The 15,671-nt window shown below is 39.8% G+C and overlaps 1 protein-coding gene and 1 pseudogene across 1 annotated transcript; both read left to right on the top strand.

The window, feature by feature from the left end:
- The window catches only part of LOC127438918 (uncharacterized), a 38,427-nt pseudogene that overhangs the window by 21,189 nt on the left and 1,567 nt on the right, over positions 1–15,671 (top strand).
- On the top strand, positions 9,518–12,419 carry LOC127438845 (uncharacterized). The gene is made up of 4 exons (XM_051694755.1): positions 9,518–9,674; positions 10,082–10,411; positions 11,304–11,600; positions 11,764–12,419. The coding sequence occupies exons 1-4, from the start codon at positions 9,629–9,631 to the stop codon at positions 11,820–11,822; spliced, it is 732 nt and encodes a 243-aa protein (XP_051550715.1). The 5' UTR covers positions 9,518–9,628; the 3' UTR covers positions 11,823–12,419.

Raw genomic sequence — 15,671 nt, 5'->3', positions numbered from 1 at the left:
TATCTTAAATTGAATACAGGATACAACAGGTAGCCAGTGGAGATCATGCAGAAGAAGGGTGATGTGGGCAGAGCACCACAGAGCTGCATTTTGGACATACTGTAGTCTAGCAGTTGCCGATAAACAGGGCATTACAATAATCAAGGCCTGAGGTGATCAGAGCACGTACCAAGATTTCAGCATCAGCCGTGAATGAAGATCGGAGTCGTGCAATATTCCGTAAGTGGAAGAAAGAGTTTTTAACAACAGAGGAAATATGAAAATCAAAAGAGAGAGAGGAGTCAAATAAAACACCAAGATTATGGACAGAAAGGGAGGGTGTAACATGAACCCCATCAATATCACAGCACAGGTCCATTCTTTTTACTTGAGTAGTGGAGCCAATTAATAATATTTCAGTTTTGTTGTAATTGAGTTTAAGAAAATTCAGGGACATCTAGTGTTTGATGTCTCTAATACATGCAGTGAGTGAGTCAGGAAGAGTTGGTGAGTCAGAGCTGGTGGTAAGGTAAATTTGGATGTCATCAGCATATCAATGAAATTGGAGGCCATGTTTACGTATGGTATGGAATACACAGGAATACATTGACTATCAATTAACTGCCAACAAAACCCTTCATCAACCAACTAACAAGGACAGTACATCTATGTGAACTTCTGCAGTTAATCCAGAATGGACTTCAAAGACGTTAGTCATTAATCTTACAGTTCATACAAAATCTTTTTTTTTCCTCCCCTTTTTCTCCCCAATTTGGAATGCGTAATTCCCAATGCTCCTAAGACCTCTAAGCCAGTTCTGTAACATAAGATCTAAAAAGTTCAGCGGCAAAGCCGTCTGGCCCTGGAGTTGCTTGATGGCAAGGCCTTAATTACCTCGTCAAGCTGCTCCAAGATTATCTCAGAATCAAGAGAACAGTTTAGGAAGTTCTAATGGTTCCACAAGTTTCTAATATCCTCTTCAGTAGACGAAGATGTGGAACTATAAAGATCAAGATGGAATTCTTTAAAAGCATTATTAATATCAGTGGCTGAGGTAAATATTTCACCACCAGCAGATTTCATTGAGGAAATGGTAGAAAAAGACACTCTCTGTTTTACATATCTAGCCAGAAGCTTCCCTGCTATGTCCCCCAACTCAAAGTATGACTGTCTTGCCCTGAATAGCCAAAACTCCACCTTCCGCAACAAAATAGTATTATATTTGTATTTTAATCGGGTCAATTCTTTGAGGCCATTAGATGACATTCACGCTTCAGCTCTGCCTCGGCACTTTTAACATTCCCTTCCAAATCCACGAGTTCTTGTGCTTTGGTTTTCTTGGTGAATGAGGCATACTGTATGATCTGGCCCCTAAGAACCACCTTAAGTGCCTCCCAAGCCATGCCCACAAAGGATGCTGAGGACCAGTTGATCTTTATATAGACATTGATTTCAGCCTTTAGCATTTGTTGGATTTCAGGATTTTGCAAAAGGGATACATTAAAGCACCAGCTATATGATTTATTTTTCTCCGTATGTGGCAACACCTCTAAACACACCAGGGAGTGATCTGAGACTAAAATGTTTCCAATTGAGCAATCAACAACAGATGAAATGAGGGACTTAGATATAAAAAAAATCTATTCTAGAGTAAATCTTATGGACTGAAGAAAAAAAATGTATAGTCCCTACCAGATGGGTTCAAAAGTCTCCAGATATCTGTAAGACCAAGATTTTTACACATCCTGTGAAGCATCATTGTTGCTCTAGGGGGCTTGCACACTTTTGTTTCACTATGATCAAGGACTGAGTCCATCAAAAGATTAAAATCTCCTCCCAATATTATATCATGAGGGGTGCCAGCAGCTTGCAACATCCCTTCAAGATATATAAAAAAGCCCTGATCATCGACGTTAGGTGCATAAATATTAGCCAAAATAAGACTTTGTCCCTGAATTTTAGCTAAAACAATAATGATAATTCCTAATTTATCTTTAATCTTTTTGAGATATTTGAATTGTAGATGTTTACTTATCAGTGTGATGACTCCCCTGCTCTTACTCGAGCCAGAACTATAAAAAAAATGCCCACCCCATATCTTTCAAAATTTTTCAGCTTCCTGCAGAGAAAGGTGCATTTCTTGAAGAAACACTATATCATATTTTTTACGCTTAAGAAGAGAAATAACCTTACTTCTTTTTATGGGGTGTTCCAACCCATTCACGTGGAGAGAGACAATCCACTCAAATTAGCATTTGACTTTTTGATATATAAGAAAAAATAGATTGTGTGTCAAAAACAGGATTATAAAGACTACATTCCAACATTAGTGCAACAGACAAACCCCAAACATTCCCCAGAACCAAACAAACAGGAAAAAGAAAAACGTGTGCATTAACCCTTCACACGACAGCACCAACTGATGTCCATCCCTCCTAACTCAAACAGTCCATGTACGCCTATGAGAACCCCCTCGACAACTTTGCCGTCAGATTGCTCAAGTCCGGTGTTTCTATAAATATTTTGTGAGACAGAATTACACAGCAAAAGATAATCTATAAAACAAACTCCAGCCAATAGGCAGAATAAACACAAAGAGCGTGTAGCTTTATCCATAAAACTGTCCTAAAGGTGTATTATTCACAAAATAAACTCCAGCTGCTAGGCAGAACCAGCACATAAAGAGCGCACAGATTCTTCAGACAGTCAGATGAATGTTCAGTGAGCTTGTCCATTCGGCTGCAACATGAGTGCAAGCAAATGACTTACTCCAATGACTTAGCCAGAAATACTCCACAAAATAAACTCCAGCCGGTAGGCAGACTAAGCACAAAGAGCATCTATTAGCATCCTTAGCATCTATTCTCAATTTAGAATTCGGGAATATCAGTGCAAAAGCGAACTTCCGTTGATGTAAAAGTTTCTTGCATTCCTTGAATCGATCACGTTTCTCTCTTGTCGAGTTCGCAAAGTCTGGGAACAAGAAAATGCTGTGGTTCTTCCAAGAAAGCCTTCCTTTATTCCTCGCCTCGCGTAACACAAGATCTTTATCGGATGATCTCAGAAATTTGGCCAGAATTGATCGGGGCCTGTCTCCTTCCATGGATCTCCATGCTGGAACCCTGTGAGCTCGCTCGATTTCCAGCTTATGGCCTGTTATATCGAGCAGATTTGGAAAAAGCCCACCCAGGAATTTCAACATATCCTGTCCCTCTGCTCCCTCAGGAATTCTGACAATACAGATGTTATTCCACTGGCTCCGGTTTTCCATGTCCTCCAACTTCTCCCAGACATGCTCCAGATCCACCTTGTTTGCTAGCGGATTAGCAGATAATTCCCTCTCTGATGACTCCAGATAATCGATCCAATCTCGACATCCCCCACTCTTGTAACCAGAATTTCGCCTCCATGGCAGTGATCGATCGACGTATCACAGCCAGATCCTCCAAGTCAGCAATGACCTTATTCAGCATTACCGACATGTTCAACATCTCTCGCCACATTTTCCGCAATTCTCCAGCCAAATCGATTCCCAGGCTCGGGGCCTTCTCTGGGGTGTCAGCTTGAGCAAGTAAGTGCCTTTTAATGTCTCCAGAGCCCGAGGATTTTGAATTCTTTGACATATTGTCCTCCAAGAACAGTTATGGAACTCCCCGGTCTGTTATTTGATTAAAGGAGTGACCAGAGAGAAACACTTTCAGTTACCAAAATCAGATTCTCTAAACAGGCCGCACTTCATGGGTTGCCTGGAGATAAGGGAGTCAAACAGCTCAACAGGAAGTTTGGGCTCACTGGAACTCAGACAGTGTGAAATAAGCAGCAAAAAATAGCCAAATGCTGAGTGACTAAAACATGACTACAACATAAATGTGAAAACACAGAGTGACTCATGATACTGAAAATACCCAACATACACTGCAAATGCCAACACTGAATTTATTTCTTTATGGTTGTGTGAATTATAGTAATACTGAATCAGAGGGGAAAAACAACACTTTTTTATAATTGCAGGGAAAGATTTGGTTTATTAAATTGACAGCCTGGCTCTAGGACCAACCATTCTTGTTCTAGATCTGACCCTTCAGAGGTAAAGTCTCGGTTTGGTTTTGGGTTTTAAGGTCTTAAGAGGTCAAGTCTTTGTCTGGCTTTTAGGTAGTCTGGTAGTTGGTCTGACTCTTAGAGGCTCTGTTCTTGTCTCCAACTCTGGCCAAGAGTTATATTCATTTGATAATCTACTGTGTAAATGTTTAAATTATGTGTTTAGGGGTGGTGCCATGTAAGGGTCGGACATGTCAGCGGCGAGCTCTGCGCACTTTGCTAGTTTTGATACTTTTTGATTTTATACACGCTGATCTATAACTGTTCTAGGAAGACAATATGTCAAAGAATTCAAAATCCTCAGGCTCTGGAGACATTAAAAGACACTTACATGCTCAAGCTGACACCCCTCCGGAGGCCTCGAACCAGGGAGTTGATTTGGCCAGAGAGGATAAAGAGACTGGTCAGACTCTCATACAGTTCATTGAGTGTAGTAACCCCTCTCACAATCCACTCTGACCAACAGAAAGGGGACTTATTTATACATAATTTAGGGTTCAGCCATATGCTTGAGGCAACATTTAAATAAATGTCCGAAATAAACACTCTGGACACTTTTGTCTATACCGAGTGCAAATGCGAGATAACAGGTTGTAACTTTATTCTCTGATTAGTTTGATAGAAAGGCTTTGCAATGGCAAAATAGGGGCAAAAACTTCCTGTTCAATACAAAACCAGGGAGGGGGAGGGTGGCAGCCTTTGAAGAAGGGTCATTTAGAAGACTGGGGAAATTAGACTTGTTTGTGGGGAAATGGGGCGGATATCTGGCATTTCTGGAGGGCTCTCGGGGAGGGGCAGTGGAGAGAGAGGTGTAGTTGTCAATATGTGTGATTATTTTTGTGTGTGTGTGTGTCTATAATCATGTATGACCACTGGGATGTTGTTGGTGGCCAGGTTTGGGTTGGGGATTGGGAGGGGGAGGGGTAATAGTGGGGGTTAATTGTTGATTTTGTGTATATACTGTATGTTTTGTTTTTCTGTGTTTAATATGTGACTCAATAAAAAAAATTTAATCACTGCTTCTGTAAGCCCCAAGTAAATCAAACTCCATATCAGCTCTTACTTTAGGCTGCTTTCTTCAAAATGAGTAATTTTTTAATTGTCTTTGAGCTTGCTTGGTTAAATAATCCCATATATCTCAGATGTCCAGAAAAATTTCAGTCCAGTGGAAAAATCATGATAAACAAATAATCGAAAAAATATGTTATCAAGTATATATGATGAAATATAATCAACAGCAAAAAAGAACCGTCCCTTTTTCAGGACACTGTATTTTAAAGATAATTTTGTAAAAATCCAAATAACTTTTCAGATCTTTATTGTAAAGGGTTTAAACAATGTTTTCCATGCTTGTTCAATGAACCATAAACTATTAATGAACATGCACCTGTGGGATGGTCGTTAAGACACTAACAGCTTACAGATGGTAGGCAATTAAGGTCACAGTTATAAAAACTTAGGACACTAAAGAGACCTTTCTACTGACTCTGAAAAACACCAAAAGAAAGATGCCCAGGGTCCCTGCTCATTTGCATGAACGTGCCTTAGGCATGCTGCATGGAGGCATGAGGACTGCAGATGTGGCCAGGGCAATAAATTGAAATGTCCGTACTGTGAGACGCCTAAGACAGCGCTACAGGGAGACAGGAAGGACAGCTGATCGTCCTCGCAGTGGCAGACCACATGTAACAATACCTGCACAGGATCGGTACATCTGAATATCACAACTGCGGGACAAGTACAGGATGGCAACAACAACTGCCTGAGTTCCACCAAGAACGCATAATCCCTCCATCAGTGCTCAGACTGTCCGCAATAGGCTGAGAGAGACTGGACTGAGGGCTTGTAGGCCTGCTGTAAGGCAGGTCCTTACCAGACATCACCGGCAACAACGTCACCTATGGGCACAAACCCACCTTCGCTGGAACAGACAGGACTGGCAAAAAGTGCTCTTCACTGACGAGTCGCAGTTTTGTCTCACCAGGGGTGATGGTCGGACTCGCGTTTATCGTCGAAGGAATGAGCGTTACACCGAGGCCTGTACTCTGGAGCGGGATCGATTTGGAGGTGGAGGGTCTGTCATGGTCTGGGGCGGTGTGTCACAGCATCATCGGACTGAGCTTGTTGTCTGTGAAACTTGTTCAGTTTATGTCTTAGTTGTTGAATCTTTTTATGTTCATACAAATATTTACACATGTCAAGTTTGCTGAAAATAAAAGCAGTTGAAATTGAGAGGGCATTTCTTTTTTTGCTGAGTTTATATCACCACAAATCTGAGAGTCTTAGTTTTCCAGCGACATTTAGATTTATATTCTAGTCCAGTGGTTCTCAAACTGTGGTACGCGGATTGCCCTCAGGTGGTATGCAGCACAACCAAGAATATTTACATTAATAATATATATATATATATATATATATATATATACATTTTATTCAAATGTTTTCCATGTTTTATTTCTAATGTATGATTACAATTGTAATATATCTTTAGATAGCCCACCTTTTTCTTTTATTCTTTTTTCCATCAGCAGTGCAGGATGTTAATAGGTAATGTTGTTGTTGCACGCGGCTGCGCTGATGTCTCTGTGCGCACACCACAATAATATTCCCATGCAGAAAACCGAACAGCAAAAACTGATGCGTTTGAGGCAAGATATCATTCTGTTTATTTTACACATTCTCAGACTTCCTTAAAGTCCATGATCCTAAATAGTGCATTTGACTCAAAGACACTGGGTTGTATTTGGCTGTATTTAGTTTTTGATTTCACTGGAAGATTGCTCGGATGAGGACAGAGAAATGGAGTGTGTGTCTGACAGCTGTGCGCAAGGCAGCACTATGTGACGAATATATGTTTACATGCAATAATTTTCGTCAATGCGACTAAATTCAGTCCGATTGCATATTCCGAATGTACTGTTTAATTGTCCCCTAAACTTTGAAATCTGATACAAGTATTCGTTTACATGTGCATTACATGTATTCCGAACCAAAATTCTGTGGATGCACAGAGCATCAGTCGTTGTGTTCTGAAGAAGCAGAGAAAGTGAGAATGGCACCAAAGTCCGTAATTGGTGTTTTTGCTTTGTTGAGATATCTAAAAATATGCCAGAAAAGCTTTCTTCTTATGTAACTCACTCTACTCAGCAAACAAAGAATTAAAAGCAGCGTCTAATACCCTGTCTGACTTAACCATGTATTTGATTCATGCCCATTCTTCCTCCAATCTAACCGTAGGCATGTCTGGATGCGATTATGAAGTAAAGACAGGTGGGTGAGAGTTGTCCTTGTTGTCCTTAAAGGAGTTTACAGATGTGGAATGGAAACAAAATAATAGGGACTTTAAGCAACATCTGCAGACGGGACGCTACACAAAAATGGTTTCACACATCCTCCGTGTGCGGGGTGGTCGCGTTGGACGTTCACGTTGGCCACGTCTCTTCCGCGAGAAACAGCAGTGCCTCTGTGCAGAAAATAAAATTATCTATGGGGTCCTACGCCAAAGTTTTTCTTTAATAAGGTCATAATAAGCTGAGGTTATTGCTGCTTCAAGGACAACAGCAGGCAGTCACGTGCACTTCATTTTATCAGCACACTTGGTTGTGATTGGTTAATGTTGTGCCTATACTGTACACCTATACACACAGAATGGCAAAAGGTCAGTCAGTTTATGAATTCTTTCCTTTACTAAGTTATTCTATTGAGTTTACTTGCATGCAGACATATACATTGTAGTGTACTATAGGTTCGTTTTGAATAATTTTGGGGTGAGGGGGATGGGCTGGTTTGGGCGGGGGAGGGTGGAACATTGTTATGGACCATGCGTGACACGGACGGGTTAAGCCATTGCGTACCATCTCCAGGACACGAGTTGGGGTGGCAAAGCTCATTTTTAGTGTGGCAGCTGCCACCCCGTGCCACCCTTCTGGCCCCGCCCCTGCTCCACATAAGCTTATCTGTTGTTTCTTTCTGAAACACTGATCAGAGTTTTCAAGAGTTTTCTTTTCAGATTTGTAGACTGAAAATGTTGAAGAAAATGTTTCAGACATTTCTGCTCTGTCTGTGCTTGTGGCATCTAGTTGGTAAGTTATAAATCTGTTTTTATGGCTTCAGTTCTTTCCGTTTTAGTTCAGGGTTATATACTACTGGATGTATCAGTAGACACCGTTACAAATAAAAGAATATCTTAAATCAAGCATAATATTGTGAGAATAAAGGTGTGTGATCATTTTTTTTTTTTAAGTTTACTAAGTGGTTGTTATGATTTTCTCTCTGTCAATCTAACTATCCCACAAATTAATCTCCTGTTCTGGATGTATTTCATATCCCTTTTTATTTTTATTTAGTTATTTAGAAAACTTAAATCGGTTACAAACCCTCTTCCTGTTTGTTCTCCAGGTGTCCTCCGTCTCCCCTTTTTCTCACTCTCCCGCTGACAATCACGGCCTCCTCACACTCTATCCTCCTCATCACACTCCTCCCCACCCGATTCAGATTCACTAACACACAACCACCCCCCCCATCTCTGGAGGGGAGATGCTGCCCTTCCGGCTGTTCTGTCAGCCGGTGGTCCACCCCGTCTACTGTGAACCTGTGGGAGAGATGAGGGGAGGCGTGAGGAGAGGGAAGGGGAAAAAGTAGATCTTGCATAAAACGGTTGGGCACGCCTGTTCTAGTGTAATTTGACTGTCATTCTGCATGGAGTCAGTTTGATCTGAAGGTTGTTGGTTTGTTTGCTGAGAGTTGGTACAGATGCTCAGGGCCGTGGCTAATGGGGTGAAAGGTGGTAACGATTCTAGGGCCCACAGGCACAGGGGGGCCCACAACAAATGTTCATACTTTTATATGAAAGGGGCCCAGACCGATATACAGTCATGGGTCCGGAATTCCTTGCTACGGCCCTGTAGATACTTCATGTTTGACTTAGACCATATCTATCTTTGAAGATGATCTGAGAGTAAAGAGTGAAAGATTAATCCATTGTTGCTCAAATTCTTTGTGGTTTTGGAGAGTCTGGTCTTGATGCCTAATCTACATTGTTAAGGTTTAAAATGTGTATTTACAACTCCAGGAAACTCCAAAGTGTTTGCAAACGTGTCTTCTGACTGCAGCTCTCTCTGTTTCTTATGTACATTCACTGTAACATGATGCATTGCATGGAGAGATTCAGTGAAGGATATAAACAAGAATTAAAGAACAAACATTACACTGATATGAAATCAGCCAAATATTAAGAAGATTCTTATAAATAATCATAAAAGTTTAGGAGCAATAAATCATAGTGTTTTATCTTTAGACCTAACGATTACTAAAATACATGTAGCCTGTGTGACACTTAATGTGAGAAACTGAAACTGACGTCTGTAAGATCACGCCATTCACTATTAATACACAAATAGGAGAAGTTCATTTTTAATTACTGTAGAGCGTCGCATCCCTTCAGTTCAGCTCCCTCCACAACAGCGTACCTACTGTTTTATTATAGAAAACATTGATCAGAGTTCTCAAAAGTTTGTCTTTTCAGATTTGTGGATTGAAACTGTTTAAGAAAATGTTCCAGGCGTTTGTGATCTGTTTGTGCTTATGGCGTCTGATTGGTAAGTTACTGCATAAATTAGTATAAATGAGTTTATGTCTTAAATTATTTCACTTTTTGGTGATTTTTATTTTCAAATGTAAAGAATTACAGTATATTGTGTTTTGGGATCTACATTTGAAATTGAAATTTGAAGCTTTAAAAAAACATTTACTGATGATACATGAAGTATCATCAGTAAATGAACATTTTGAAAGTATCAGAAGGTTCATTTTGATCTTTCAGCATGTAACTCAAAAACAGCACAGAGTTATTATTAGTCCACACAACATATGGCTTCTTTTGTGTTCATGCTGCTGTTTTAGACAATACAAACAGTTTTCAGTTAATAGTTCAATCTATTAAACCATCATGAAGATGTTTAGAGTCCTCAATCTGTGACAGAACTTGTTCCTGTATTTCCTCCAGCTGTGTTTGGTGAAATGAAGTCAGTGTCAGTGATGGAGGGAGAATCTGTTACTGTACACACTGATATTACTGAAATACAGGGAAATTATGAGATACTGTGGATGTTTGGACCTCAAGAGATTATCGTAGCTTCAATTAATAAAAGGGATACACATTTTATTAATATTGATTATTTTGATTATGATGATGTGAGATTCAAAGACAGACTGCAGGTGAATAATGAGACTGGATCTCTCACCGTCACAAACATCACAACTGAACACTCTGGACTTTATCAACTAGTGTCCTTCAGAAAGAAAATCACACACAGATTCAATGTTACTGTCTATGGTGAGTAGATAATTATGTGCTGCCAGTTTCATACTCTCATTTTGTTTACCCAGATGATTATTTAATGAATATAGAAAACAATTAAACCACTTGGATGTTTAAGATAGCACAAAGATTTGTTGGTGTTCTTTCTTTTTCACATCTGCCTATCTGACAGTGAAATTCTGTTAATCAGAATCTCTAATAAATCCTGAAAGAGGAATGAATTACAGGACTGTCAGTATCAGCACTGATCTCTGTGTCGGAGTATGTACTGCATTTCATGAATACTTCTTACTGTAATAAAGTATGTTCTTTAGGTATGCAGATGATTAGTATGAATACATTCCAGACATACTTCATTCGGGAACATGGGCATTGTTTCAAGACCCAAATCCATGATGTAACGCCAACAAATGCTAAAATAATGTATTCTGATTGTATTGCTAATCAAGCACAAGGGACAACTTTCTTTGTATATACAGTACATCACTTACAGTTGAGAAGAGGAGTCCGATTCGCGGTTCTCCGCCGTGTTTCTTTTTTTAAATCCAGCATTTTGAACGTCACGTCTCTTCAGCTCCTGTGGGATTTTAGGACAGTAACAGTCAATCCGCACAAATCTCAACTCTTGCTGGTGTAGTAGGCCATCCGGATATTTCTCACCTACTGTTTTATGAATACTGAGGATTCGGACATACTAATCCATTGGCATGCTGCTTTTGGTATACTATAAAATAGGGAAGTATGCATATTCAGACGCAGGGTTTGATTATACAGACACTCGCTGACTGACATCATAATAAACTGTCACTCAACTCAGTCACAAATAAAACATGCTTAATTTTTTATCTTAATTTCTGTAAATCACTCTTCATTAGTTCATTTTCCTTTATTCTCTCATGTTTTCCAGCTTGTCTGCCCATTCCTGTCATCACCAGTTACTGTCCTCAAAACCCTTCATCATCTGAAAGTTCATCTAAATGTGTGTTGGTGTGTTCAGTGGTGAATGTGACACAGGTGACTCTCTCCTGGTACAAAGGAAACAGTTTATTCTCCTCCATCAGTGTGTCTGATCTCAACAGCAGTCTCTCTCTACCTCTGGAGGTGGAATATCAGGAGAACAACATCTACAGCTGTGTGATCAATAATCCCATCAGAAACCAGACTAAACATCTCAACATTACTGAAGTCTGTCAGACGTGTTCAGGTACATCAGTGGTGATATTAGAGTTTATTTATCTGTGTTGTTAAATAGAGATCTGACTGTAGACTGTAGTTTAGATCATGAAATAGACCCCAGTAGAATAAATGAAGCATGTATGAAACAACTGTTGAAAATCTCTATTCTGTTTCAATTTCTGTTCACTCAGATGGTGTCCACTGTTGTGATTCTATTGAAGCTGTAATCCGATTGGTCGTCTCTGTCTGATGGGCGTGTCTGCTGTGGCTACTGCTGTTGTTCTGGTTTCTGACATCAGATCCAGAAGAGCTGAACAGGAGAGATTATCACAGACATCACCATCACTTATGCATCACCTATTCTCAGACAGACTCTCAGTAACAATAAGACTCCTTTTTTTATCATTAATTTTTTCAAAGGCATAGTTCACCCAAAAATAATATTTTGACACTGACTCACCCTCATGTCGTTTCAAACACATATGACTCTCTTTCTTCTATGGAACACAAAAGAAGACATTTTGAGTAATTTACTTTAATGTACTGGTCACTCTTTACCATGCAGCTACAATAAATGTGCAGCTTTTGATCTTCAGAATGGACGCCAAAGCACCATTAAATATCATAGAAGTCAATATGATTCGTGGGTATATGTTTAGTCTTCTGAATAAGATTCTCCCAACAGTAAGCACTTCATGGGTTCTCTGAAAAAGACACAGTCAAACAGCTCGACAGGAAGTGTTGTTGCCCACTGAAACTCAAAATCTCAGTTAAAGTTCAGATAATGTTAAGTGTAAATTAAGTTGAAACAAAAAACCTGACAATGGCTATGAACATTACCACAGAATAAAATGTGTGAGTATTAGTGTGAAAACAGAGTGAGTTTCTGTCCTATATGATACTTGAACAACAAGTCCAACTGAAAGTTACAGGAGAAACTTCATTGACAAGACTTGTCTCTCTGTAGTCATTTAAGAAGTAATTAGCCTAGAACAGAGTTAAAGAGTCTTGAAATTTTTTTGGCCTCAAGACCACATAATTGTATTGGTTTGGATCCGTCCCTTCAGGGGTACAGTTTTAGGTTGGGTTTGAGGGCATCTTGTATTGCTCAAGGTCTAAGGGGGCCTAGTCGTGGTCTGGTCTTGACTTCAACTCTGGCCTTCGGTTATGTTGTTTATATAATCTAGATTATAAAGGTTTACATTATGTTTATAAATTCAGAAAATTCACTAACTTTCCTCCAATGGAAGCTCTCACTGACTCTTTTCCAGTAAATTAGCTTTAAATTAAATAGTCTCAGGCATGGGCGCCTGCAGGATTTAATCGGAGGGTACGCACAGAAATCTGCCTAATACAACCGTATATCTAGGGGGGTCCGGGGGCATGCTCCCCCATGAGTTTTGTTTTGCAAAAACAACACCAAAGCAGTACTTTTTGTTTTCTCGAGTGTGAGTAACATTCTTGTAATTTTTGGCTAAAGAATTTCTTCCTGTATCCGTTCAGAACAACGCGTTCCCGCGCTAAAAATGCTAAATGTTCCACAGCGAACAGAGTAGAATGCAGGTGTCTTGAGACATGTTTTTAACAGCTCAAGTTATATTTAACTTGACACGGCATCTAAAAATGCAGCGCTCCTGTGAGAGACGTTAAAAGCACAGTGAAACGTGACGCAGTTGTCAAAAGACATCCATCTAGCGAATGTTTACATGGAAAATATTAACCGCTCCAAATGATTCAGTGAGAGAACGAACAAATTTGACTGAATTACAAATCAATTCAGACCGTTTTGCAAGCCCGTTTGGCCAATTCACTGAAAAGTATCGACTCAAAAGAATGATTCATTCGCAAATTGGGCACCACTAGTTCTTTTAAACAGCCAAAAGATATACCGGACACACTTCATGACTGATGAAATATTCTGAGAGTAAATGATTCTCAGGTCAGTCGGAGCGCATGTGGTATGCACAATGCGTATTGCCGTACAGCTGCAGAAGCGAATGATCTCAGGTGTGAATCATCGTTTGAATCATGTCAGCAAATTCAGTCATTTGTGTCTGACAGACTGTAACATGATTATCATAAAACATTGAAAAAGGGGCATGAAAGAGGAGCATTTGTTCCTCAGTGCAACAGTTAATGAGGTATATGACGCCTGTGTGACACTTAATGTGAGAAACCCAGTTGAAGTGCTTTCACACACACACGTACACACACACACACAATTTTTTTTTCTTTCTCCCCTTTTTCTCCCCAATTTGGAATGCCCAATTCCCAATGTGCTCTAAGTCCTCTTGGTGGCGTAGTGACTCGCCTCAATCCGGGGGGCGGAAGACGAATCTCAGTTGCCTCCGCGTCTGAGACCGTCAGTCCTCGCATCTTATCACGTGGCTTGTTGAGCACGTTACTGCGGAGACCTAGCGCGTGTGGAGGCTTCATGCTATTCTCCGCAGCATCCACACACAACTCACCACGTGTCTCACCGAGAGCGAGAACCACATTATAGTGACCATGAGGAGGTTACCCCATGTGACTCTACCCTCCCTAGCAACTGGGCCAATTTGGTTGCTTTGGAGACCTGGCTGGAGTCACTCAGCACGCCTTGGATTCGAACTTGTGACTCCAGGGGTGGTAGTCAGCGTCAGCACTTGCTGAGCTACCCAGGCCCCTCCACCCACACACACACACACACACACACACTATAAATGAACACAGATAGGGGAAGTTAATTTTTTCTGACTGTATAAAGTTTGACAACACTTTCTTTCAGTCCAGCTCTTTCCACATCAGTGTTTCTGCTTGTTCTTGATGAAACATTGATCAGTTTTCAAGAGTTTGTCTTTTCAGATTTGTGCTGAAAATAACTAAAGAAAATGTTTCAGCAGTTTTTGTTCTGTTTGTGTCTGTGGCATCTGGTTGGTAAGTTATAAATGTGTTTTTATTGCTTCATAAAATGATGACACTTTTAGTCATTTATTTTAATAGGATTAGCTTTACTTCTCAAATGACAATCAATGGGATCTACTGTATTTTAGTGTTATGAAATCTACTTTGAATTCCTGATTCTTGAACTTTTAATATCTTCTAATTATCTAATTGACTTGTATATAAGACATCATCAGTAAATTAAAGTTTCACAATTTTCATTTTGATCTGTACAGCATGTGATTAAAAACAGCACAGAGATGCAGACACCTTTATCTTTTATTATTTCTGTATTTCCTCCAGCTGTGTTTGGTAAAATGAAGTCAGTGTCAGTGATGGAGGGAAAATCTGTTACTCTACACACTGATCTTACTGAAGTACAGATAAATGATGTGATAGAGTGGATGTTTGGACCTGAAGAGACTCTCATAGCTTCAATTCGTAAAAGGGATAGAATCTTCTTTACATATGATGTTGATGATGTGAGATTCAAAGACAGACTGCAGGTGAATAATGAGACTGGATCTCTCACCGTCACAAACATCACAACTGAACACTCTGGACTTTATCAACTAGTGTCCTTCAGAAAGAAAATCACACACAGATTCAATGTTACTGTCTATGGTGAGTAGATAATTATGTGCTGCCAGTTTCATACTCTCATTTTGTTTACCCAGATGATTATTTAATGAATACAGAAAACAATTAAACCACTTGGATGTTTAAGATAGCACAAAGATTTGTTGGTGTTCTTTCTTTTTCACATCTGCCTATCTGACAGTGAAATTCTGTTAATCAGAATCTCTAATAAATCCTGAAAGAGGAATGAATTACAGGACTGTCAGTATCAGCACTGATCTCTGTGTCGGAGTATGTACTGCATTTCATGAATACTTCTTACTGTAATAAAGTATGTTCTTTAGGTATGCAGATGATTAGTATGAATACATTCCAGACATACTTCATTCGGGAACATGGGCATTGTTTCAAGACCCAAATCCATGATGTAACGCCAACAAATGCTAAAATAATGTATTCTGATTGTATTGCTAATCAAGCACAAGGGACAACTTTCTTTGTATATACAGTATATCACTTACAGTTGAGAAGAGGAGTCCGATTCGCGGTTCTCCGCCGTGTTTCTTTTTTAAATCCAGCATTTTGAACGTCACGTCTC

This window comes from Myxocyprinus asiaticus, chromosome 50 (assembly GCF_019703515.2).
Source record: "Myxocyprinus asiaticus isolate MX2 ecotype Aquarium Trade chromosome 50, UBuf_Myxa_2, whole genome shotgun sequence".
Classification (NCBI taxonomy): domain Eukaryota; kingdom Metazoa; phylum Chordata; class Actinopteri; order Cypriniformes; family Catostomidae; genus Myxocyprinus; species Myxocyprinus asiaticus.
Note: the sequence above shows the minus strand (reverse complement) of the source record. Positions and strands in the feature narration are given on the sequence as shown.